Source organism: Odocoileus virginianus, chromosome 12, assembly GCF_023699985.2.
Source record: "Odocoileus virginianus isolate 20LAN1187 ecotype Illinois chromosome 12, Ovbor_1.2, whole genome shotgun sequence".
In the NCBI taxonomy this organism is placed as follows: domain Eukaryota; kingdom Metazoa; phylum Chordata; class Mammalia; order Artiodactyla; family Cervidae; genus Odocoileus; species Odocoileus virginianus.
The window spans coordinates 37,521,131-37,548,700 of NC_069685.1; the positions used below are offsets into that span (position 1 = coordinate 37,521,131).

Below are 27,570 nucleotides of genomic sequence, written 5' to 3' on the forward strand. Positions count from 1 at the left end.
GGCTGCAGGCTGCGCGGCCTCTTACCCGGCGTGCCCTGAGGGCGCCGGAATGGTTGGGGCGGGGGGGGCACCACAAATCCCAGGGTGAGTCGCGCGCAGAGCCCCAAGACGGTGAGGCGGAGCGGCGCGCACGGCACCTTGGGAGCTGTGGTCTTCTGCTCCGGCGTCTGAGAGCCCGTTAGGAGTTTTCCTCTGGAGCGGAGAGCAGCCGCAGGCTAACTCGTTGGCATCTGATTGGCTGTCCCTAGAAAGTGACAAGGCTTCGCGGTCCCTGGCGGAGAGCGGAGAGGAGGCGGGCCCGCTGGGCTTTGGGCGCGAGCGGTTCAAAGAGACGGTTGGTGTTGGTTCGGCCTCCCAAGTCCGGTCCAGTCGCCCAGCTCCGCTCCATGGCGAACCCTGAAGGGCTGCAGGTTTCCCCGCCGCCGCCGCCCCCTTCTTCTCCTTCGTCTTCAGACACGTCTTCAGCATCTTCCCCCGGCGCCCCGGGGGGTTTGGGCTGGCCGGTTCCGAGCAGGAGCAGCGGCCGACTGGTGGACCCGCTGGAAGAGGTGGAGCTGCAGATCGGAGACGTGAGTGCGGCCGGCGGGTCCGGGCCGTGTCCCTCACGTAATTAAGAGCCGCGTCGGGAGTCCAGGGCATCCCTCTCCCGCCGCGCCCGCGCCGGGTCTTTGTGCTTGGAGGTCTGGTTCCGCTCTCGCGCTGTAACCCGAAACGGCGCAGTTCACAAACCCACGGCCCTGGTAGTCCGCGGGGCTGGGGGCCAGACAGGGATTCCTCTGTTGGGACTTGAGCCGTCTCCCTCCACCTAGCCCTGTTTAGTTGGCCGCCTGCCCAGAGCCTGCTGGCTAGGCGATTATCCGTCTGGGCGGACCCAGTTAGGATGGGTTAGTCCCCGCCCCGTGGTCCAGATTGCTTCCCCTAACAGTACAAAGACCCGTCCCTCTGATGGCCGGGATTCCTGGTCTGCCCGGCTCCTGTTCAGTCTCCAGTTTGTAGACGCGCGCGTACACTCACAGCCACCCAGCCACCCATCACACACAGTCGGGTTTCTAGATTTAATGTCAAGTGAATGAAGTCTGTAGGGTGATGTCTTAACCGGGAGATCCTCCTGTGCAGATTGCAAACCGCGGGGTGAACTCTGTTATTCTCTTATTCCTCAGCAAGTATTTGTTGTTTTAAAAAGATGGCTGAAATGCTGACACAGCTTCATCTTTGCTGAACCAGGCTGGTTCCAAGTGAGCGTGTAGAATGCAGTGCTGATGTGTTTGTTACCCAGGAACAGTGTTATTTTATACAGTGGGTGAAGAAAGCATTTGATCAAGAAGTGAGTTTTCCACCAAGAGTGCTGTGTTTTCTGCATGGGTGTTGTTTTTGTTGGCGTTAATTGTGAGCTTAGAGTGTCTGTTCTTTGGTTTGTACGATTGCATGGACTGCAGTGTTAAACAGATAAAAATAGCGGAGCAAGTCCCTTCCTCCCATCAGTAAGAGCTGTATCATAAGTCCTTCAAATACTTCTGGTACTTGGTGTCAACGGGCCCAAGTCGTCTTGTTGAGCTAAATGAGACTGGTGTATTAGCACCCGAAAAAGATGCTGGCTGGTCATGTCTCATACATAATGTGTATCTTTGTAGTAGACATATGTCCTCAAAGCTTACTTAGTGTAGAAAATTTTTTTAGGTTCCACTAAAAAGCTGGCGTGTCTTAGTTTGAAGATTTTTAACTTTCAAAGAAAAGAACTTGGGCATTGGATTCTAAGCTGTTTTCAGCCAGGTTCATAAAATAGGGAGAGAATTTAAAAAATAAACTTATATTGTTTGACTTTTCTTTTCTTTTCTTTTTAACTTTCAGGCAGCATTTTCATTAACCAAACTTCTGGAAGCCACATCTGCAGTATCAGCTCAAGTGGAAGAGCTTGCCTTCAAATGTACAGAAAATGCACGTTTCCTTAAAACATGGCGGGACCTCTTGAAAGAAGGCTATGATTCCTTGAAGCCTGACAACTAATTTGACTGTAATAATGCATACCTCCTTACCTAGGATGTTTGCACATGTACCATAGGGACTGGATTAATTGCACGGTTCTGAATACTGAAGATGAAATTTTTCTTGGTTTTCTTCATTTTGTGAAAACAGAATGTTGATGTTATTTTTGAGGCTGATTCATATTTATCTTTAAACACTTTCTGTCCTCTGAACTTTCGAAGAATCTTTTATGAAAGTTAATCCGTAGATAATAATGCCACAGTGTTACCAGGAGCAAACTAGGTGCACCATTAGGCTCTTCTATTTGCAAGAAGATTCCAAGAATAGCAGAATTTGAAATTGAGCTTTATTTATGAGCCAAAGAAGGTAAACTTTCATGTTACCATTGTTAGATTTAGCTCCACTGGGCTAAGTTCCCTAGAACCAATGATTGTGTCTTAGTTACTTACATATTTCCAGCAACCTAAAACACTGTTACACAACAGTCACTAGATGTTTGTTAAATAAGAGTTGACAGCATGATTGAAAACTGCTTTTCCTTCTTGATTTTAGCATAAAGATGTTAATTGTTTCTTGAAAAAGTATTTGAGGCAGAACCTCACTGACTAGAAGGAAAATGTTATCTTTTTTTTTTTTTAACAGGAATTTGAACTTTGGTAACAACTTTTAAAAATATATGATAAATATTTTTCACCCCTCTGTGATGCTTTTCAAAACAACTTACTGAAGTCTATCTTGAAAAAATACATATTTTTTTTCTGTTTCTGAGGTTAACTGCTTTTATGGATATTTCTCATATTCACTGTTTTGTATGTTTAATTGTTCTCTTTAAAGTGCCTTATCAAAATTATGGCTCTGTATTATTACTTTTGGAGCTTGGCAGGTAATAATTTTAAATTCTGAATGTAATAATTCTAAACAAGTACTTTTAAAAAATGCATCAAATTTAAATGATGTAATTATTTTCATATTTGATCTTCATGACAATGCTTTTTACTTGTCTCATATCTTATGTTGTGCGCAAGTGCTCTCTCTCTCTCGGTGAGTTTGTGTCATATATGTTGGTGATTAAGCCAACTAATTCTCTGTTGTGTGACTTCTGGACATATCTGATGCAGTATCTTAATTCTTTGTAGCTGTGGAGGTATGCACAGAACTACACTTCCAAGCCCCACAGTGGGCCTGTGAAAGGGGACACATGGATGGGCAAAGGATAGTTTTATTTAACATATTAAGTCACAGTTCTTGATTAATTTTTTATGTTAAAGATAACACTTGTGGTGTGTTGCTATACCAAAGAGATGCTTATTTTGATATTAGAAAAATATTTTTCTTACGTGTTGTGAAAGTTTCAATTTTTAAAATCTATAAAAATAAGCTTGTTCAAAGCAAATGTTCTTTTCATTTCTTCAGTTTCATTATTTTAAAACTTTATTGATGGTATGAGGAACACATGTAAATCCATGGCTGATTCATGTCAATGTATGGCAAAAATCACTACAATATTTTAAAGTAATTAGCCTCCAACAAATAAAAATAAATGGAAAAAAAAATCAATAAAAAAAAATAAATCTCAGGCGGAAAACTAAAAAAAAAAAAAATAAATAAAACTTTATTGAAATATTTCAAACCTAAGAGGGAAGGTGAATCACTTAAAGAACACCCATATGTTTCCACCATGCAGATTTAATAAATTTTAGCATTTGGTTATGTTTTCTTTAGATCTGTGAACATATTAATATGTAAGTGTTAGATGCATTTGAAACTTATTACCTTTTGATTCCATCTCTTTCTCCCCAGAGATAACCTCTGTCCTAGAGGGACTGCATATTCTAGTTTGTGTTTTTATGTTTTTGATACACATATGTGTTATCAAAACACTACAAAGTACTATCTTGAAACTAATATTATTGACTGTATGTCACATAAAAAAATACCATTTTGTGTGTGTAGTAAGCAGCCTCCAGAGGGCCCCAGTGGTCGTCTTCTGATATTCATTTCTTATAGTTAGTCCCCCACACTGAATAGTGTTGCCTCATGTAAGTACAGGACATTGAGGAAATGTGGTGTGATTTTGCAGGCGATACCTTTTGACCATTTTTCTGTTAGGTTTTGTCTTTTCCTTATGGATTTATAGCTATTACATATTCTCGATACTACATAATGCTCTGTTATGTATGTTTCAACTGTCTTGAAGTCTGTGGTGTATCTTTGATTATAGAGTCTTCTTAAATAAACATTTTTAATTTTAATGTAATCTCACCAGTCTGTCATAATAGTGTTTTCTGAGTCTTGTCTAGCAGATGTCATAAAGATATTCTCCTGTACATCTTTCCAAAAGTTAAAAAAAAGTTTTTTAGTGTTTTTAGTGTTCGGATGTTTAATCCACCTGAATTTCTTTTTGTTTGTTGTTTAACTCTTGGGTTTTGTTTTATTTATTTTTGTATGTGTATAGCTGTTCCTCCAAATACCATGTTTCAGATGCTATATGTCATTCAGTTACCATATAAATGACTTGGTCTGAGCTCTGCATTCATTCTTTTGATCTGTTTGCTTCATCTCATGCTAAGATTCTCTGTAACTTCCCCTAGTTTAGCTGTATCGTAAATGTGATCTGTACTACTTTGGTCTGTGTGTGTGTGAGTTCCTCTCCCTGCCTGCCCCACCCCCCAACATATGTTTTTCTAAGGTAGAAAAATCATGTTAATTGATTTCTAATTTTATTTAATTGCCATTTGCTTGGGTTAACCCCCAATTTCAGGCAGTGAGCCTTCTGAGAACACTTAATTCCTCTTGCAAAACTCATAGCTGCTATAGTTTGGAATCCACAGGCCCACAGCTCAGCTTTGCTTGCAGGTTCTATTGCCATGTGTGGTCCACGGAGAAGTCCATCTTCTTTTCAAGAGTGACTTAAAAAAAATTCATCCCTTTTTATATTTCTTTTTGCTCTGCTTCATGGGAGAGATGGGGAAGGAGGTCAAAACATAAACATTTTCTTAAAGACAAAAAATTTTTAAACTTAGTAGTTCATTGCTAAATCTACATAAACCTCAGAGGACAACTTAATGTTCTGACTGGTGTAAACTTTTAAGAGCCTCAAGAGGATGACGTCAGTAAAATGGAATTTTTAGTGTTAAAATACTGTGTTTAGTTTCAAAAATTCTGAGCATGAAATATATGCCAAACAATGTTAGGTTTATAAACATTATTTCATGTAACCATATTAGCTCTCTGAGGAAAGTGATATTATTCCTATCTATAGAATAGAAGGCAATGGCATCCCACTCCAGTACTTTTGCCTGGAAAATCCCATGGATGGAGCCTGGTGGACTGCAGTCCATGGGGTTGCTGAGATTCGGACACGACTGAGCAACTTCACTTTCACTTTTCACTTTTATGCATTGGAGAAGGAAATGGCAACCCACTCCAGTGTTCTTGCCTGGAGAATCCTAGGGACGGGGGAGCCTGGTGGGCTGCCATCTATGGGGTCGCACAGAGTTGGACACGACTGAAGCTACTAAGCAGCATAGAATAGAAAACAGGCTGAGGTGAAATAATTTGCCTGAGGGTCTCCAACAAAAAACTAATATGCTTGTTTATACTATGCCTTGCTACCTATCTCTTGGTTAATCTTATTAATATTCAAGGCTGTGATTTTACTTAGTTTCCCCATATGTGATAGTTTATGTGTCAACTTGACTGGATCACAGCGTACCCATAAGTTTTGTCAAACATTCAGGGTATTTGTGTGAGGGTGTTTTTGGGTGAGATTAACAATTCAGTTAGTAGACTGAATAAAACAGATTGCCCTCCATAATGTGGGTGGGCCTCATGCAATCAGTAGAACCATGGACCTTCCTTCCTGATGACCTTTGAGCCAGGCCATTGGCTTTTCCTGGTTCTATAGTATCTTCTGGCCTTTGGACTTGAACTGGGATATTGGCTTTGCAGGTTTTTGGACTTGCCAGCCTCCATAATCTCATGAGCCAATTCCTTATAATCTCTTTGCATATGTAAATAAATATATTTTTGTTGAAAGTACGACATTCTTCATGTAAAAAATGTATTTGTGTTATTTCATGTAAGAATGGAGAAGGCAATGGCAACCCACTCCAGTATTCTTGCCTAGAGAATTCCGTGGATGGAGGAGCCTGGTGGGCTGCTGTCCATGTGGTCGCACAGAGTCAGACACGACTAAAGCAACTTAGCAGCAGCAGCATGTACGAACAGAAAGGACTCAGATATGGCTTCAGTAATGATGACATACAGGCCTAGTTGCCACACAACATGTGGGGTCTTCCCAGAGCAGGGATCAAATCCATGTCCCCTGCATTGGAGGTGGATTCTTAACCACTGGACCACCAGGGAAGCCTTTAGAACTTGTTTTTTCCCAAGAAGTTACCCTGTACTTCTCAGATATCATCTCTCCAACCCCTCTACCCTGGTAACCTCTGATCTACTTTCTGTCTGAATTTGCTTATTCTAGGTATTTCATGTAAGTGGAATCATATAGTTATTTCAACTTTTTGTGTCGGGCTTATTTCACATTATGTTCTAGCATGTGTCAGAATTCATTCCTCTTAGTGGCTGAATAATATTCCATTGTGTGTGTACACCACATTTTGTTATCTGTTCATCAGTTGATGGGCACTTGGGTTGCTCCTATCTTTTCACAACTATGAATAATGCTATGATGAGAATTTGCAAACAAGTATCTGAGTCCTGTTTTCTTTTGGGTTTATACTCAAGAGTGAAATTGCTGAATCATATGGGAATTCTCTGATAAACTTTTGAGGAACACCCAAATGGTTTTCTACAGTGACTTCATCATTTTACATTCCCACCAGCAATGCAGGGGCTTCCCAGGTGGCTCAAGGGGTACAAAATCTGCCTGCAATTCAGGAGACTCAGGAAATGCAGGTTCGACCCCTGGGTCAGGAAGATTCTCTGGAGGAGGGCATGGTAACCCACTCCAGTAGTGTTGCCTGGAGAATGCCATGGACAGAGGAGCCTGGCGGGCTATAGTCCATGGGGTCACAGAGTCAGACATGACTAAGCATGCATGCACAAATAAAACCAGCAATGTAGAAAGGGTTCAGTTGCCATATCCTTGCCAATGCTTGTTATTTTCCATTAAAAAAAAAAAATTGTAATCCCCTAGTAGGCGTAGTTTTATCTTTTTATGGTTTTGATTTGTATTTTCCTAATGATTAGTGATACTGGACATGCTTATTGGCCATTTGTATATCATCTTTGAAGAAATATCTATTCAAGTCCTTTGACCATTTGAAAAATTGAGTTGCTTGTCTTTTGTTGAGTTGTAAGAGTTCTTTATATATTTCTTTATATATTTCTCAGATATAGGATTTGTAAAAATGTCCTTTCATTCTGGAAGGTTGTCTTTTTATTGTGTTTGTTTATGTTCTTTGATGCACAAAAGTGTTTGATTTAGTTGAAGTCCAGTTTATCCATTTTTTCTTTTTCTTACTCATACTTTTTATGTTATATCTAAAAATCCACTGTCAAAGCCAAGGTTTTGAAGATTTCCCATATATTTTCTTCTGAGTGATTTATGTTTATATCATTGATCTGTTTTGAGTAAATTTTTATATATAGTATAAAGCAGGGGTCCAACTTCATTCTTTTGCATGGTAATATCCAGTTGTACTGGCATCATTTATTGATAAGACTGTTCTTTCCCCATTTGATTATCTTAGTATATTTGTTGAATATCAATTGACTATAAATATGAGGGTTTTATTTCTGTACTCTCAGTTCTATTCCACTGATTTCATTCTAGCTTTTCTGATTCATTCCTTTGCAATACTTCTATCACCTTTTTACAATCTCATATAATGGTGATCATATAAAGCAAAAAGACAACTGGGCTGGAAATTGATAGAAAGGTGCTGTTTTGAGCTATTATCAGAGCACCTTTTTTTCCATAGGAATAAATGTGTATTGCCTCTTAAGTGTATGAAGACTTGAAGAGAGGTAAAATGAGTTCTTAAAATAAAATATTTGCATTTTCCAGTAATGAGACATTTTCTCTGATGTTAGTATATTGATTATTACAAAACATTAAACTTTTATTTAAAAGTGTCCATGATCCTTATGTTTTCAAGACAGGCAAAGCTGTACCTTAGACTAAGAGTTGCAGGTGGACTTTGTATTAATATATTCTTGTAGTTATACAATTTAACATTGCAAATTGACAAGATTTTTTACTATTTGCTCCCAGGAATTTATCACAGTGCCATGCACATAGTGGGTACTCAGTAAATGCATGCTAATAGAACAAATGAGCCTTTCTGAAATATATTTCTCTTAATTTCCTATCAAAATATGTACTAATACATACATATTATCAATATAATTTATTTCCCTTTACACAGGCATCAGTCATTTTGATTTCTCCCAAATAACCTCATATCCTAAGCGAATTGATTTTAGCCATTATTATAAATTATTTTGTGGCATTTAGTTTAAACTCATAAATCCATCATGAAACATCTCACAGTATTCTCTGTGTAGAAATTGGTATCTGTCAGTTATGAATAGGAGTTGACTCTAGTTGATTGAGAAATAAGTGATAATTTAGAGGAGTCTGCGAAAAGAACTGGCTCCATTAACTCAGAAGGCATCTCCTGCATGGGCCACATTTCTACCCAGATGAATGATGGATCATATGTCTTCTGACTTCCTTTGCTGTCTATAGATCTTCTGTGTCTGTAGTTATACCAGAACTGGTGGATCATTTCTTTGAATGGTCTTGTGGTAAGAGTATAGAGAATTGGGTTCAAAGCACTGTTGATAGGCAGAATAAAAATCACTACCCAAGAGGTTATGGTACCTGGAAGAGAAAAATGAAATTTGTTGAGTTTTTGTGGATATTTACAAGGTATGTAAACATCTTTTTCTTAGTTCTCCCCCAGCTGTCTTTTTAGTCTTAATTCCACCCCCCCCCCCCCATGTCACATAATTAAATACCAAGTCTACATGTAGTTCCAGGATGTTTTTCCAGGGTGCTAGTATTTGAGGGGGTGCTGACATTTCACCCTGTATATTGTCACCGTACTTATTTAACTTATATGCAGAGTACATCATGTGAAATACTGGGCTGGATGAAGCACAAGCTGAAATCAAGATTGCCAGGAGAAATGTCAATAACATCAGATATGCAGATGACACCACCCTTATGGCAGAAGGCGAAGAAGAACTAAAGAGCCTCTTGATGAAGGTGAAAGAGGAGAGTGAAAAAGTTGGCTTAAAACCCAACATTCAGAAAACTAACAGCATGGCATCCTGTCCCGTCACTTCATGGCAAATAGATGGGGAAATAGTGGCTGACTTTATTTTGGGGGGCTCCAAAATCACTGCAGGTGGTGATTGCAGCCATGAAATTAAAAGACACTTACTTACTCCTTGGAAGGAAGGTTATGACCAACCTACACAGCATATTAAAAAACAGAGACATTACTTTGTCAACAAAGATCTGTCTAGTCAAGGTCATGGTTTTTCCAGTAGTCATGTGTGGATGTGAGATTGGACTGTAGAGAAAGCTGAGCGCTGAAGAATTGATGCTTTTGAACTGTGGTGTTGAACAAGACTCTTGAGTGTCCCTTGGGCTGCAAGGAGATCCAACCAGTCCATCCTAAAGGAAATTAGTCCTGAATATTCATTGAAAGGACTGATGCTGAAGCTGAAACTCCAATAATTTGGCCACCTGATACGAAGAACTGACTCACTGGAAAAGACCTTAACACTGGGAAAGATTGAAGGCAGGAGAAGGGGACGACAGAGGATGAGATGGTTGGATGGCATCACCGACCCAATCGACATGAGTTTGAGTCAGCTCCAGGAGTTGGTGGTGGACAGGAAAGCCTGGTGTGTTGTAGTCCATGGGGTCGCAAAGAGTCGGACACAACTGAGTGACTGAACTGAACTGACATTTCAAGAAACAGGTTTCGGGCTAAGTAACTTCCTTAATACAAACAAATACAAAAGAATTCTAGTAGCTAGAAATGTTTTCTTTTTTTTTTTTAACCGGGTGATTACATATTACTCTGATATGATTCAATTTTAGGAAAAACAATACTGTTTAGTATTTAAATCATATCTTTGCAAGTGTTTTAATTACTAGGTAGTGTGTGTAGTATTTCTTAGAATATATAGGCTTATCCTCAATATATTTCTGCTATTTATCTGGTTTGAAAAACTGGTATGCATTTTTAGGCTTTTGACTAGATATTTATTTCAGTAAAAACATCTTTGGCTAAACTTTTCTTAAAATTAGTATATCTTAAATTAGTATATCTTAAAATTAGTATATATGCAACTACCAAATACTCAGATTTTCTTTATGATTTAATTTATGCTATGTTCCCTCTTTTACTTGTAAAATGTAAGGCACTATCGCCACTAACCATGGGAAAAAGCAAAAGTAAAATTGTATGTTTATAAATTTTTAAAGTGTGAGTGCACATTGCAATATGCAAACAGTTAACAGGATTTTATACATTTTTATTGTGGTAATTATACATAATATAAAAATTTCCATTTTAACCATTTCTAAGTGTATAGTTCAGTGGCATTAACTACGTTCAGATTGTTGTGGAACCATCACCACCATCCATTTCCAAAGCTTTTTCATCTTTCCACACTGAAACTTTGTGCCTTTAAACAATAATCCCCCATACCTTCTTCCCCTTAATCCCTGACAACACCATTCACAAAATTTCTGTCTGTGAATTTGATTACACTAGTTATCTCATATAAGTGGAATCATACAGTATTTGTCTTTTTGTGACTGGCTTGTTTCAGTAGCATAATGTCTTCATGACGTATCCATATTGTAGCATGTATCAGAATTTCCTCCCTTTAAAGGCTGAATAATAATCCACTGTGTGTATATAGTGTATTTGGTTTAAGCATTCATCCAGTGATGGACACTTGGGTTGTTTCATTTCCACATTTTGGCTTCTGTGAATAATGCTGCCTTGAACTTGGGTGTATGAATTTATGGTTCCCATAATCAGTTCTTTTGGGTATATATATTCAGAAGTAAAATTTCTGGGTCCCATGGGAATTCTATGTTTAATTTTTTGAGGAACCACCATAGTGTTTTCTATAGCAGCTGTGCCATTTTACATTCTACCACTACAAGAGTTCTAATTTCTCCACATCCTCACCAGTACTTACTATTTTCTGTTTTTGAGAACAACTGTCCTAATGAGTATGGTGCACCTTATTTTGAAATATCAAGAGTGCTTTATCATCTCTCACACTCTGGGATAATGTTCCTTAAATTGCTATGTATTCCAGGAATAAAAAGTTCTTATGTTCTAGAAAAAATGAAGCAATTACTTGATAATCATCTTGATCTGTGTTCCTTTCTGGTTATCTCGAGCATGGAATTATTAGAATTTCAACACACCAAGTGTAATTTATTTGAGCCATTAATACACTAGAGAATATCAATGGCACATTAGGTGATACAGAAGAACTTGGAAGATAGAATAGGGTAAATCACCCAATTAGAGTAGCAGGAAGAATAAATAATTTTTAAAAATGAGGATAGTTTAAAGGACTTCTGAGACAAGTATATGAATATTTGCATTATAAGTGTTGCAGAAGGTGAAAAGAGAGAGAAAAGGGGAAAATGTATTTGATTAAATAATGGCTGAAACCTTCCCTCACATGAAGAAGGAATCAGATATCCAGATCCAGGAAGCACATAAAGTCCCAAACAAAATGAATTCAAAGAGATCCACACTAAGGCATACTATAATTAAAATGGCAGGAGTTAAAGATACAGGTAGCAAGAGAAAGACAAAGACTTGCCTACAAGTTGATTTTTCAGCAGAAATTTGCTGACCAGAAGGGAGTGGCATGATGTATTAAAAGTGCTGAAGGAAAAATACCTATAACCAAGGATACTGTACCTGGCAATGCTATCATTCAGAATTGAAAGAGCACTAAAGAGTTTCCCCAAAAGAAAAAAATTTAAAAGTTCATCACTACTAAGCCAGCCTTACAAGAACAGTTAAAGGGATTTCTCCAAGTGAAAAAAGAAGGCCGCAATAAAAAATAATATATATGAGGAAAAAAATCTTATGGATAAATGTAAATATATAGAAAAGGCAGTGGATCAACTATTTAAAAGAACTAGTATGAAGATTAAAAGATAAAAGTTGTAAAATAAAGATCAAGTATAACTTAAACAGTTAATGCTATAAAATAGATATCAAATTGAAACTTCACAGGGAAATAATAAAATGTAGAATAAAAAGTATATATATATACGTATACACACACACACGTATATATGTGAAACTACAAACCATAAACCAATAATAGATACACACACACACAAAAAAAGGGAAAGGAATCCAAACCTAACACTAAAGAAAATCAAGGATAGATGTGAAAAGACAAAAAGGAAAACTATAAAAACAACCAGAAAACAAGTAGCAAAATGGCAATAAGTACATAACTACCAATAATCACTTTAAATATAAATGGGCTAAAGGCTTCAGAAAAAAGATATAGGGTGACTGAATGGATTAAAAAACAAGCACCATCTGTATGCTATCTACAAGAGAGTCTATTCAGAACAAAGAGTCACACATAAGGAAAATGAAGAGATGCAAAAAGATATTCCATGCAGATGAAAAGAAAGCTGGGTTAACAATATACATATCAGACAAAATAGACTTTAAAGAGAAGTCTGAGACCAAAAACAAAGAAGGGCACTTGTATAATGAAAAGTGGTAAACCCAAGAAGAGGATATAACATTTGTAAACACATATATACCTAACACAGAAGCACCTAAATATATAAAGCAAATATTATCAGACAAAAAGGGAGAAATTGACAGTATCACAAGATAGTAAGGGACTTTAATACCCCACTCACATCAATGGCTATATCATCTAGACAGAAAATCAGTAAGGAAACAGTGGCTTTAAGCAACACATTATATCAGATGGACTTAATAATATCTACAGAATATTCCATTAAAAACAGCAGATAAATAATCTCAAATGTGCAAATAACCTTTTCTAGGACAAATCACATGCTAGGCCACAAAACAAATCTTAATAAATTTAATAAGACTGAAATCATATCAAGCATCTTTTCCAACCACAATAGTATGAAACTAGAAACCAATTACAGGAAAAAACTGGAAAAACACAAATGTGTAGACTAAACAACAAGCTACTAAAAACCTGTTGGGTCAACAAAGAAATCAAAGAGGATATAAAAGTATCTTAAGATGAATGAAAATAGAAATACAACCCTCCAGAATCTAGGGGCTACAGCAAATGCAGTTCTAAGAGGAAAGTTTATATAGTGATTCATCACTACCTCAAGAAATAAAAAAATCCAAATAGACAACCTAACTTTCTAATTAAAGGAACTAGAAAAAGAACAAACATAGGTCTAAGTTAGTGGAAAGAAGGAAGTAATAAAGACCAGAGAATAAAGAAATGAAATAGAGACTAAAAATAATAGAAAAGAACAGTGAAATTAAGAGTTTGTTTTTGAAAAAAAGTTGATAGATCTTTAGCTGGACTCATCAAGAAAAAAGAGAGGAATCAAAATGAATAAAATTAGAAATGACAAAGTAGTTACAGTTGATATCATATAAGTACAAACAATCATCAGAAAAGACTACTAGCAGTTATATGCCAACAAACTGGGCCATCTACAAGAAATGGATAAATTCCTAGAAACATAAAATCTTTTAAGAACAAATCAGGAAGAAATATGGAAAAAGGTATTCCATGCAAATGGAAATCAAAAGAAAGCCAGAGTAGCAATATTTATATTAGACAAAATGACTTTAAATGAAGACTGTTACAAGAGACAAAGACTTTTACTACCTAATAATGAAGGGATCAAATCAAGAAGAACATAGAACAATTATATATACATATGCATCCAATATAGAATCATCTAAATATATAAGGCAAATATTAACATAAAGGCAGAAATCAACACAATAATAGTAGGGGATTTTAAAATCTCACATCAATGAGCAGATATTCCAGACAGAAAATCAATATGGAAATACTGGTCCAAGTGACACATTAGACCAAATGAAGTTAATTGACTTTATATATTATATATATAAAGTATATATATATATAATATATATATATATAATTTCATCTGAAAGCAGAATATACTTTTTTTTTAAGTGTACATGGAACATTCTGCAGATCATGTGCTAGGCCACAAAATGAGCCTCAGTAAATTTAAGAACACTGAAATCATATCAAATATCTTTTCTGACTATGATGCTATGAGACTAGAAATCAACTATAAGAAAAAACCTGCAAAAGACACATGGAGGCTAAACAATATGCTACTAAACAACCAACAGATCACTGAAGAAATCAAAGAGGAAGTAGAAAAAAATACCTAGAGACAAATGTATATTTAAACAAGATGATCTAAAATCTCTGGGATGCATCAAAAACAGCTCTAAGAAGACAGGCTATATCAACATAAGCTTTGTTGTTGTTGTTTAGTTGCTAAGTTGTATCTGACTCTTTGTGACCCCATGAACTGTAGCCTGCCAGGCTTCTCTGTCCATGGGATTTACCAGGCAAGAATATTGAAGTGGGTTGCCATTTCCTTCTCCAGAGGATCTTCCTGACCAAGGGATTGAACCCATGGCTTCCCTAGTAGGTCAGACGGTAAAGCATCTGCCTACAATGTGGGAGACTCAGGTTCGATCCCTGGGTCTGGAAGATCCCCTGGAGAAGGAAATGGCAACCTGCTCCAGTATTCTTGCCTAAATCCCATGGACTGACGAGCCTGGTAGGTTACAGTCCATGGGGTGCGAAGAGCCGGACACGACTGAGTGACTTCACTTTCTCCTGCATTAGCAGACAGTTTCTTTACCACTGATCCACCTGGGAAGCCCAGCAATACAAGTTTACCTCAGGAAATAAGAAAAATCTCAAATAAACAACCTTACACCTACAGGATCTATGGAAAAAAGGACAAACAAAATTCAAAATTAGTAGAAGGAAATGAATCATAAAGAACAGAGCAGAAATAAACGAAATAGAGACTAAAAATACAATAGAGAAGATCAATGAAACTAAAAGCTGGTTCTTGGAAAAGATAAACACAATCAATAATTCTTTAACCAGACTCAGAAAAAAACAAGGGAGAGGGTCCAAATCAATAAAGCAGAAATGAAAAAGAAGTTACAACTGACATCATAGAAATACAAAGATCATAAAACTACTATGAAAAACAATATGCCAATAAAGCAGACAACCTAGAAGAAATGGACAAGTACTTAGAAAGCTACAATCTCTCAAGACTGAACTAGGAAGGAATAGAAAATATGAACAGAGCAATTACAAGTACTGAAATTGAATCTGTGATTAAAAAACTCCCAACAAAAGTCCAGGACCAGGTGTATATTTTTATATACCAATTATGAACAATCAGAACATGAAGTCAAGAAAACCATTCCACTTACACTCAAATCAAAAAGAATAAAATACCTAGGAATAATCTAACAATGAAGTGAAAGACCTGTATTCTAAACATTGGAAGACACTGATGAAAAAAATTGAAGATAATACAAATACAAGGAAAGATATACCATCTTCATGGATTGGAAGAATTAATATTGCCAAAATGTCCATACTACTCAGTGCAATCTATAGATTCAATGCAATTCCTATCCAAATACCCATGACATTTTTCACAGAATTAGAACAAAGAATACTAAAATTCGTGTGGAACCAGAAAAGATCCCAAATAGCTAAAGCAACCTTGAGAAAGAGGAACAGAAGTGGAAGTATCATACTTCATGACTTCCGACCATACTACAAAGCTGCCATAATCAAAACAGCATGAGAACTTTCCTGGTACTACAGAGATTAAGAATCTACCTGCTGGACTTCCCTGGTGGTCCATGGGTTAAGATTCTGAGCTCTCAATGCAGTGGGCCCGAGAATTAGATCCCATATGCTGCAACCAAGAGTTTGCATGCTGCACTAGGACTTGGCACAGACAAATAAATAAAAAAATAAAAGAATATACCTGCCAAGGCAGGGGACGTCGTTTCAATCCCTAGTCCAGGAACTAAGATCCCACATGCCATGGAGCAGCTAAACCCATGCACCACCATTACTAAACCTATATGCCCTAGAGTCTATGCTCCACAACACAGAAGCCACCTCAATGAGAAGAAGCCTATACACAGCAACTAGAGGGTATCCCCTGTTCATTGCAACTAGAGAAAGCCCATGCACAGCAATGAAGAGCCTGTGCATGAAAAGCCCATGCACCATGAGGACCCAGAAAAGCCAAAAATAAATACATAATTAAAAAAAAAACACTATGGCACTAGCACAAAACAAAGGCACAGTCAATGGAACAGAATAGAGAGACCCAAAATAAACCCACACATTTATGGTTAGTTATTGTATGACAAAGGAGGCAGGAATATACAATGTGAAAAAGGCAGTCTCTACAATAAGCGATTGTTGGAAAAGGTGCACAGCTACACTGAAAAGAATAAAAGTAGAACATCACATTATACCTTATAGAAAAATAAATTCAAAATGGATTAAAACCTTAAATGTCAGACCTAAAGCCGTAAAACTGGAAGGAAACATATGCAGTAGACTCTTTGACATTACTGTTAGCAATATTTTTTGGTTTCTTTTTCTCAGCCAAGGGAAACAAAAAATAAACAAATGAGACCTTATTAAACTAAAAAATTTCTGCACAGTAAAAGAAGCTATTGACAAAATTAAAGACAACTACTGAATGGGAGAAGATACTTGCAAGAGACGTGACTGACAAGGGGTAATATCCAAGATACATAAAGAACAAATACAACTCAATATAAAAAAAAATCTGCTTAAAAAATAGAAGAAGACCTGAATAGTCATTTTTCCAAAGAAGACTTATGGATGGTCAACAGCCACATGGGAGAAGGCAATGGTACCCCACTCTAGTACTCTTGCCTGGAGTACTCTTGCTCCTCCATGGATGGAGGAGCCTGGTAGGCTGCAGTCCATGGAGTCGCTAAGAGCTGGACATGACTGAGTGACTTCACTTTCACTTTTCAATTTCCTGCATCGGAGAAGGAATTGGCAACCCACTCCAGTGTTCTTGTCTGGAGAATCCCTGGGACGGGGGAGCCTGGTGGGTTGCCGTCTATGGGGTCGCACAGAGTCGGACACGACTGAAGCGACTTAGCAGTAGCAGCAACAGGCACATAAAAAGATGATCAGCAACACTAATCATCAGACAAATGCAAATCAAAACCACTGTGAGATATCACCTCACACCTGTCATAGTGGCTATCACCAAAAAAACAAGAAATAACAAATGTTGGTGAGGATGTGGAGAAAAGCAAACCCTTGTACACTGTTGAAAGGAATATAAATTGGTGTAGTGAACAGCAAGTGAGGTCGCTCAGGGAAGCTCAGACCTATAAATTGGTGTAGCCACAATGTAAAATAGTATGGAAGTTCCTCAAAAAATTAAAAATAGAACTACTGTACAATCCAGAAATTCCACTCCTTGGTATATATCCAAAGAAAATGAAAACACTAATCCAAGAAGATTTACCTATCCCAATGTTCATTCCAGTAGTATTCTCAATAGCCATGATATGGAAGCAACTTAAAAGGCCACTGATAGATGAATGAATAAAAAAGATGTGGTATATAAGCAATGGAATATTACTCAATCTTAATAAAAAATAATTAAATCTTGCCATTTGTAATAACATGGATGGCCCTGGATGGTATTATGCATAGTGAAATAAGTCAGAGAAAAACAAATACTGTATGTTTTCACTTATATGTTGAATCTAAAAAATAAAAAATCAAGTAAATATAACAAAACAAAAACAGGCTCATGGATACAGAGAACAAGCTCACGTGGTAACCACAGAGGAGAGGGCTGGGGTAGGAAAAAATAGGTGAACAATATTAAAAGAGATGAACTACCAGTTATAAAATAAATAAGTCACAGAGATGTATTGAATAGTACAGGTAATACAGTCAATATTTTATATTTATTTTGCATGTTGTGTAATCTGTAAAAAAACAGAATTGCTGTCATATATCTGAAACTAATGTAATATTGTAAGTCAACTACACTTCAACGCAATAAAAATTTTAAAAAGAAAACTATTTCATTTAAGAAAGTGTTAGTCACTCAGTCATGTCCAATTCTTTGTGGCCCCATGGACTGAAGCTCTCCAGGCTCCTCTGTCCATGGAATTCTCCAGGCAAGAATACTGGAGTGGGTGGCCATGCCCTTCTCCAGAGGATCTTTCTGACCCAGGATTTGAACCCAGTTCTCACTTCATTTAAGAAAAAACTTAATTTACAAGTCAATAACATTAATCTAAAAATAAAAGGGAATGGCTTAGGAAAAAAAGAACCAGGCACGTTTCTCCTAGTAAACATTTGATCAATGAACAGAGCTTTAACTACATGTAACTCTAACTTATGATTCTTGAAATGAGTTACTGTTAGGGATCTTAATACCCTTCTAGAGGAATTCTGTAGAAACAGATTTATTATTTCATTATAGGAAGAAAAAATTTGTACCTGGTATTTCCACCTGAAGCAATGAGAGAAATTTCAGTATAAAGATGGGTATCCAGCATAATGCATCAGTAAACACAATAAAGAAAAACCGTTTGGCAAGGGTCATTTCCTTTCTAACTTGATTCTGTACTTCATTTGCTGTTACGGCACTTTGATGAATGCTGTAAAACATGCTTCCATAGGAAAAAACTATGATGATAAAGGCTGCCAAGTTAATACCTATTAAGAACACAAAGATTATTATTAATAAATATGAGTGTTCTTTCAAAACAAACAAATCTTTCGCTGTTATTATAAAGGAGAAGGCAAAGACCACAATGTGTTTTTTGTTCTCTATAAGAATTACTAAAGTGCAAAAATCATGAATTAAAAAATTTAAATATTGTTGCAGTTATAAGGATGATGAAATGTTTAATTTAAAAATGACATATTAAAATTAGATTGTAGTGATTATAGTGATTCAGTGAATATCCTGGGCTTATTAATCTATTTTTTTTGTAATTCAGTTACTTTAAATTATACTTTGAGAATATTTTTTCAAAAGGAAACACTTGTCTACTCCCAAGGCACAGACCTGTGTTGCTACTATGAATCTATTCATATTACAAACACAAACAGTTGAAACATATTTTGCTTAGTATTATTAGGGTGAATGCATGAAATGCAAGTGTTTAATGTCTTTTATTAAAGTGTATCATATGTGAATTAATATGACAAAGTGGTAATTTAGAAAAAAATTCCCTTTAGGGAGTTTTGATAAAATCTACCCTCAGTGTCCATTCTGGTTAGAAGATCTGAAATTAAAATGTAAACGTTAAAAGGCATAATGAGATTCACATTGTGACTTATTTTAACATTTAAATAAAGGGGCTTTTAAAAAATACTTATTTTAAGTCTTGAATCTGCTACAATATTTTTTTCTGTTTTTTTTTTTTTTTCACTGAAAGACATATGGGATCTTAGCTCCCTGATCAGGGATTGATTTTGTTTTTGTTATTCTTTTTTTTTTTTTTTTTTCATTTTTTGATGGCACCACACAACATGTGAAATCTTAGCTCCCATGCCAGGGATCAAACCCACATCTCCTGAATTGCAAAGCAGATTCTTAACCACTGGACCACCAGGGAAGTCCCTCTGACCAGGGATTGAAGCTGCACCCTCTATATTGGAGAGGGAAATCTTAACCACTGGACTGCCAAGTCCTTGATAAGGCTTTTAATACAGAATTTCTTACCAAGAAAAATTGCCACTGAATAAATCTGGGCTCCAGTACTTTCTGCGTCTTCTGAATGAAGAGGGAAACATACTCCATTGGTGCCATAGTAGTTTTTGAAAAATTCCTTATTGCTCAGTGGAATGAAAGCCACGATAACCCCAATAATCCAAATGAGAATCAAAACTGTAATGGTTCTACATTTTCCAGGTCTTAAACATCTAAAAGGATACACAATGCAGATATATTTTTCCAGTGTCAGAAATGTTAAAAGTAATACTGATACTTCTGTGGACAGAATGGCCAGGGACCCCAGAAGCTGACAATGAATGCTCTCCATCCACAGCTGCGCATGTTTATTGTATTCTCCTCGAAACTTCAGGTCAAAGGCTCCAATCACAAATAAATAGATTCCCATCAAGCAGTCAGCACCTGCAGGAATCAGTAAATTCAACAAATGTAGAGAAATAAATAGATGAAATGGAATTATCATTAAACAGTAATATTTTTAACATTAGCCCCAAATAGACAACTGTTTGTCTTGGGGGATGTAAGATGTATTCTAAGAATTCATTTATGGGTGAGGACCACTTCATCATCTCTCTCTGATAACCATGCTTACAGCATCCTCTGCAGCTAAATATGTAAGCATGTCTCTGCTTTTATCTAACACACAGGTCTATAAGAGCAGGGGTCTTGTCTGTTTTGTTTTCCTTCCTAGTCCCATCACCTAGAAATGCTGAATGAGTAAAATGCAACTATGTTTTGCATTTAATTACAGACAAGACAGGGGTATTATAATTTGTTTCATTTCTTCCACTGAAATTCTCCCAGTTTAAGAAGTTAAGTTATTCAAAATCCCAGAGAAAGTATTTCAGAACCTGCTATGATAGAGTAATGACTATGAATTTTGAGGTCTATAATTTAGAAGATAGGAATAACTATGAAGTGCTCTGTGGTTAGTATAATTTTAAGGGGCTTAAATGCCTTATCCAGAGGTGGTCTAAGCAAAACTGTTCTGATTCTTTCTTCCTGTGTTAACATCTTTCTCTGTCTCTTTTCAGACTCCTCCAAATCAGCTGTTCATGTGATATATTTCTTGGTGTATTTTCTTTTTAAAGTAAATATTGCATATCATAAAGAGAGGGTGTTTTTTTTTTTTTTTAATTTTTTTGACCATGCAAGCATTCTACCCAATGATCCTAAAGTCACATCACGGTATAAATCACAAGGCTAGCCTTAATCTTTAAACACTGAGGTTATATTCTAGCCTTTACCAGGGAAATTGAGTGAACTCAAAATTTTGTAGCTAACAATATGAAAAAAAAAGTGAAAAAAGTGAAGTCGCTCAGTCGTGTCCGACTCTTTGCGACCACATGGACTGTAGCCTACCAGGCTCCTCCATTCATGGGATTTTCCAGGCAAGAGTACTGGAGTGGGTTGCCACTTCCTTCTCCAGGGGATCTTCCTGACCCAGGGATTGAACCCAGGTCTCCTGCATTCCGGGTAGACACTTTACCATCTGAGCCACCAGGGAAGTTTCCCAAGTAGTTAACAATTTCTAAGTTCTGTTTCTTAGGCAATTTGCAATGAAAAAACAGTTCAGTCTTAGACTTCGAATCAGTGTAGGGGTAAGACATAGTATAGCAGTCATAAAAAATAGAACACCATGTAGATGGATGTTTGCTTGAGGGAGTATGGGTGAATTATAGGCCACTTGACCCAGATTATAAGCAACTGGAAAACTAGTTTCTTGCTTTTATTTCTTTTTTTAAAAAATATTTTTCATTTAACATACTACCTTGCAATCATGTTTCAACAACTTAGAAAATTTAATACTACTTTAAACACTTTCTTATTTAAATATTTCAAATTATGAATGGAAAAGATGTTAGAAGCTCAGAGACCAGAGGAACAGTAATGTCTGAATTCAGTGTCTATGAACTGGATGCGCACACAAAAAATAAAGAGAGCTCTGGGCATGAAAATGTGATGATGAAAGGTTTCAAGGTTATTCACAGTAAAAAAATTTTACATGTTTTCATAAAATACTACACCGGCTTCCCTGGTGGCTCAGCTGGTAGAGAATCTACCTATAATTCAGGGGACCCGGGTTCTATTGCTGGGTCAGGAAGATCCCCCGGAGAAGGAAACGGCAACCCACTCCAGTATTCTTGCCTGGAGAATCCTAAGGACAGAGGAGACTGGCGGCTACAGTCCATGGGGTCACAAAGAGTCACACACACACAACTGAGCGACTAACTCACAAAACATTATACCTTTAGAGAAGAAAGCGAATAAACAAAATCTTCCTTATCAGACAAAATTAATGAATGAGTGCTTCATTAATCTGTGTAAGGTGACTGAGTTTTCTTACTTTAAAAACTTTATCACTTTATTTTCCTGTAGCATTTCATTGAATGCTTAGAAAACATCTAAGCAAAGGGGAGGAATTTTTAACATCCCATGATTCTAGTACTCTGGTTACTTATTTTCTAACAGTAACACTTTAATATATTTCAAAACTTGTAATTCCTCTTCAGCCAGGAAATACTCACAGCAGAGAGAAATGATTGACATGGCATGCAGCTTGTTCTCAGATCTGATACAAGGTCGCATACAGATGACAAAGATGTTTCCAAAGCACGTGACTCCAGACACAACCCAGACGAACACTCTCTGGATAATGCTCGCCAAGAGATCCTCTAAAGATGAGAGTCCGTCAGTATTTGGTTTACAGATTCGAACATGCGGTGCATAGCCACAGTACTGAAATCTCTTAAAATAGCTGTTGTGCAAAGACAAGGGAAAATAAGACTTTAAACTGAAGTGTCACTCTACCTTAATATCTATTTTCTCCATTTCCTCTGTAAAAAGAAAACAATATCAGTCTCAGAGGAATAAAAGTAAAACATTAGGGACACTAAAGTTTTATTAAGAAACTTAAGTTTAATTCTTATTAACTTGATTTTACTACAAAAGAATGTGTGGGCGAAAGCAGTAAATGGGCATAATGAACAGACAAGCATTAGACATATTTTAGAATGTAAATTAGTCGTCATGTGATCAAGATAATCCACCGAAGGAAACTGTTACTGGATTTTCAGTGCTTGGTACATAACTCCTGTGTTGCCGCAATTAATTTTACTTTTTCAAACCTGGGGGAAGGGAGTTAAAGGCTTTGTCCTCTCTGCTTCTACGGCTTTTCTATTATAGAAGTTGTATGATCTGTAACTACTTGCTAACATCTTTATTCTCACACTGGATTTTGGTACACGATGAGGTGTTTGATAAATATTTGTTGAGTGAATTCTTTCATTAGTAAAGAGACCTCTCTTGTTAATAAAAGACACCACCTGGATAATCAGTAATTACTACTGTGTACTACCAACACCCACACCATTTATTGAGCATCTACTAAGTATAACTTCTCAAATCAGGAATGACTTCTTAAATCAGCTTAATGAGGTTGGTGTTGCTATGACCATATGAGGAGATGAATCTTCAATGGAGGCAAATTATCTGCTAAGGAACTTTCTACTAAGTGCAGAAATTTAGTATTCAAATTAGATCCATTTGCCCCTAAAGCCATGTTCTCTGGCAAAAAGTATAAATGGTCTTTATAGTATAAACAGTTGTAGTAATATAAGATAAAAACTTGACAATTACAGTCTGTAGTCCTGTTGTTTAACTCTTGCTGTCTGGATCCCAGGATCTGCTCTGTTCAAGTCAAGTCCTTGAGTTGTTTCTTGGGTTTTATGAGTTACATCATTTTCTTTCAATAAACTCTGTTTGCTCAATTTATTCAGAGTGCTTTATATTGTGCATAACCAAGGAAACTTTGCTGTCCAAGGAATTGTGGGAAAAAAAATCAGTGTCCTCTGTTAGATTTAAAATACAAGCAAGATTATAGAGTGGTGGTGGCTGCCATGCACTTTCTAAATTATTGAGAATTAATTACTTGGCATGGAGATCACTCTAATATTGTGTGTGTGTGTGTATGTGTATATATATATATATATATACTGCTATATATTACATTCAACTAAAGAAAATGCTTCTAAAGCATGTAATGATGGCATGATGAGACATGATGTTTGAATACAAGATTTTTCAAAGCTTGCCATTTTATCCATACACCCTTGCTCCATCATGCCCTGACACTGTGGGCAATTTTCACTGAGGAGACTCTCTCTCTTCCTTCCTCCATTTACATGGATTATTTATAATTGTTCTATGTTGTTCATGTGACTTCCTACTTCTTCATCTGGTTGCATTTGTGCCAGGTGCACTAGTTGCTAGCTCAGTGGACAAACATGAATGTATGTGAGTGTCACGAGAGGGCATTAGAGCATATAAGCCTGAGTGGGTTCCCTCCACACTCCTGTTGTCCGACACCCAAACCAATCTCCTTTCATTCTCTCAGACCAAATCATGGACAACTAAAAATTACCTCACCCTATCTCTATGCTTTAAAAGTTAGTTATTGTTTAGGCAAATTAGTCAGTAGGAAATGTTAATAAATTGGATGCGCTGCATATGGGGGTATTAGCACAATACAGGTGGAAACCTAAACAATTAAAATCAAGGTGAAGAACAAGAAAAACATCTGCTTACATGTAAGAGAGATTCATGAGAGGTCTAAACATCCTTTGTTGGATATTTGAAATTTCAATTCCATCTAGGCTGCTAAAATATCAAATTATCAAAAAACATATGTTATGCAGGGTATAATGAATTTTTGTGAAGGACAGTTTAATACACAATTATTTAACACTTATTCTGAACTGAACATTCATACTTAGCCTTCCCTAGACACTTTCCCAGTTCCTTTCATTACATGAAAGATTTTTAAAATTCTATAGTATTTCCAAAGTTTCACACACATGATTTTGTGTGATCTCATAATAACCCCTTTTTCCCCCAATGCCTTTTTGATTCTGCTATTTATACACAATATAAATACTTATATTGATTCTATATCTTTCCTATTTCAATTTTTGGCTTCTAATAGATTGTGGCATGATGCTTTTTTCATAGTAACTATTCAACAAATATTTGTGAAATAAATGAATAAACATTGCCTTTTGATGATATTGCAATAGCAGAGAGGAGCATTTTACATTCTTGAAATTTTTCTAATAATTTTTAAATAATTTTTTTCCTAATAAAATGACAGTTTACCGAGGGAATACTTAAAAGAACTGAAGCACGCCTTCTTAAGGCGATTCATAGATCCTAATATAATTTATGTATGTGCGTTTGTGCATGTGTGCTGCAAGTAAAGACTTATATAATCCAGAACATTCTATCTTGGGATAACCATAGTTATAATAAACTCTTAGATACCCCCAGTGCTAATGAAGGAATAAATATGCATAGATGCCCTCAGAGTATCAAAACAAACAATCCAATATAAGCTCCTGGTGATTATAGAATTATCTAATTTTTAGCTCATAAATATGAAAGATTAAACTAATAGCCATCTGTTTGTTTATAGCTCAGCAAGTACTCATATGGTTTCTGTAGAGTTTAACTAACATCCTGGGAATAAAGCTTCTGATTCAAGACTCTATTAATCTTATTTTATAGAATGTATTAGCTATTAGTATATAAATAAAAAATGTATCATAAAACTATCCCCATAGTTGTATACTTACAGAGATTTGAGTTTGACAAGATTATCAAATTGGTTGGCTTGAATTCTCTGGATTGGGTTATAGGAAAGATTCCTGTTTCAGTAAAAAAAAAAAAAAAAGAGCAGCAATTGGTCATTTTTAGAAAGGATTTGAGTAAAGAGGAAGTATATCTGTTGACGGAGGATTGCTTGTAAACGTTAGCAAAAAAGTACATCAATGGCACTTGTACCATAGGGCTCCTTAGACATTCAAATGGATTAATGGAGATAGAACTCTTAGAACCATGTGAGGCTCTAAATGTCTTAGTGACAGAGAGAGAGCTGAGACCACATGATCATGAAGGCGGGGTGGTCCTGGATGGTCCCACCAGGGAATCTGCAGGTTTCCCAAAGGGAAGCCACACCACTTCAGGTTTTGCCTATCATCAGGTGTGATTTAAATAAAAGAAAAATTTGAATGAATCAAAATTTGAATGAATGAAACCACATTGAATACGTTTTACAATAAATCATATCGAATAGTGGCATATTGTGTTAGCAAGTTATGAGGCATGAAATGAAAAGTAAATGGCTTTACGGCTAGGAAAAAGAGATGAAGATAGTGCTAGAAGACCTATCCAGAGGGATTAGGCAAGAAATAAAATAAAATAAAATAAAAGGCATCCAAATTGGGAAGTGAAAAGTAAAATTATCCCTGTTTATAGATGACATTATTTCATGTGTGAAAAGTGAAACTGTTAGTCACTCAGTCGTGTCAGACCCTTTGTGATCCCATGGACTGTAGCCCACCAGGCTCCTCTGTCCATGGAATTCTTCAGGCAAGAATACTGGAGTGGGTAGCCACTTCCTTCTCCAGGGGATCTTTTTGACCCGGGGTAAAACTTCGGTTTTCTGCATTGCAGGCAGATTCTTTATCATCTGAGCCACCAGGGAAGCCCCCCCTTTTTTTTTTTTTGCAGGGAAGCCCATTTTGTGTGTATAAAACCTTAAAGATTTCACACACACACACACACAACTGTCAGAACTAATAAACAAATTCAAATCAAATATCGAACAAATGCACAATAATCAGACAATGATGAATAATCAAACGCATTTCTATACATCAGCCCTGAGCAATCTAGAAAGAGAATTAAGAAAATAATTCAATTTACAATAGCATCAGAAGAATACATAGGAATAAACTGAAGAGAGGTTTCCCTGGTAGTCCAGAGGTTGGGAATCTGCTTGCTAATGTAGGGAACATGGATTTGATTCCTGATTCAGGGTGATCCCACATGCCACAGAACAACTAAGCCCACCCACCACAACTACCGAGCCACAAGAGAAGCTACCAAAATAAGAAGCCTCCATACTTCAATGAAGAGTGGCCTCCACTTGCCATAATCAGAGAAAGCTTGGGTAGCAATGAAGATCCAGTGCAGCCAAAAAAATCCCAATAAACTGAATAAAGGTGAAGGGCTTGCACCATGAAAATAAAATATTGTTGAAAGAGATTAGACACCAATAAACGGAAAGACATTCTGTGCTTTGGGACTAGAAGATTTAAAATCATTACGATGACAATACTACCCAAAGCAATCAAAAGATTCAGTATAATATCTATCAAGATCCCAGTGACGGTTTTTCTGAACAAATAGAAAAATCCATCTTAAAATTTGTTTGGAATCTCAAGGGAATCTGAATAAGCCTTGAAAAAGAAGGACAAAATTGGAGGTCTTACTTTCTGACTCAAAACTTACCACAAAGCTACAGTAATCAGTAATAGTGTGGTACTGGAGTAAAGACAGTTGTATAGGATGATGGAATAGAATGGAGAGCCCAGGAACAAACTTTTGTATGGATGGTCACATAATTTTTAACACATGCCAAGACCGTTCAATGGGGAGAGGACAATCTTCTTAACAAATGGTTCTGGGAAAACCAGATAGATGTCCACATGCAAAAAAAAAAAAAAAAAAAGAAAGAGCTTAAACCCTTAGCTTCCACAATGTACAAAATTAACTCAAAATGGATCTAATTCCTAAATATAAAAGCTAAACTATAAAACTCTTAGAAGAAATCATAAGAGAAAAACTTCATGACATTGGATTAGGCAGTGATTTCTTGTATACCGTGATACCAA

The 27,570-nt window shown here is 36.6% G+C and overlaps 2 protein-coding genes across 6 annotated transcripts in view; one reads left to right on the top strand and one right to left on the bottom strand.

The window, feature by feature from the left end:
• The first annotated feature begins 49 nt into the window (after positions 1-49).
• On the top strand, positions 50-4,245 carry C12H4orf46 (chromosome 12 C4orf46 homolog). Its single transcript, XM_020901476.2, has 2 exons — positions 50-569; positions 1,849-4,245. The coding sequence occupies exons 1-2, from the start codon at positions 387-389 to the stop codon at positions 2,002-2,004; spliced, it is 339 nt and encodes a 112-aa protein (XP_020757135.1). The 5' UTR covers positions 50-386; the 3' UTR covers positions 2,005-4,245.
• Positions 4,246-8,047: 3,802 nt separating this feature from the next.
• RXFP1 (relaxin family peptide receptor 1) overlaps positions 8,048-27,570 on the bottom strand; it is a 124,988-nt gene continuing 105,465 nt past the window's right edge. For 4 of the 5 annotated variants that reach the window (XM_070474929.1, XM_070474927.1, XM_070474931.1 and 1 more), the window contains 6 exons: positions 25,468-25,539; positions 24,425-24,496; positions 22,366-22,595; positions 19,829-20,239; positions 18,595-18,813; positions 8,048-8,836 (listed from right to left, as the gene is read on the bottom strand). In XM_070474929.1, the coding sequence (XP_070331030.1) occupies positions 8,535-8,836; positions 18,595-18,813; positions 19,829-20,239; positions 22,366-22,595; positions 24,425-24,496; positions 25,468-25,539 (1,306 nt within the window). In that variant the 3' untranslated portion in view covers positions 8,048-8,534. The remainder of the gene's footprint in view (positions 8,837-18,594; positions 18,814-19,828; positions 20,240-22,365; positions 22,596-24,424; positions 24,497-25,467; positions 25,540-27,570) is intronic. The other variant, XM_070474930.1, reaches the window with a different exon arrangement.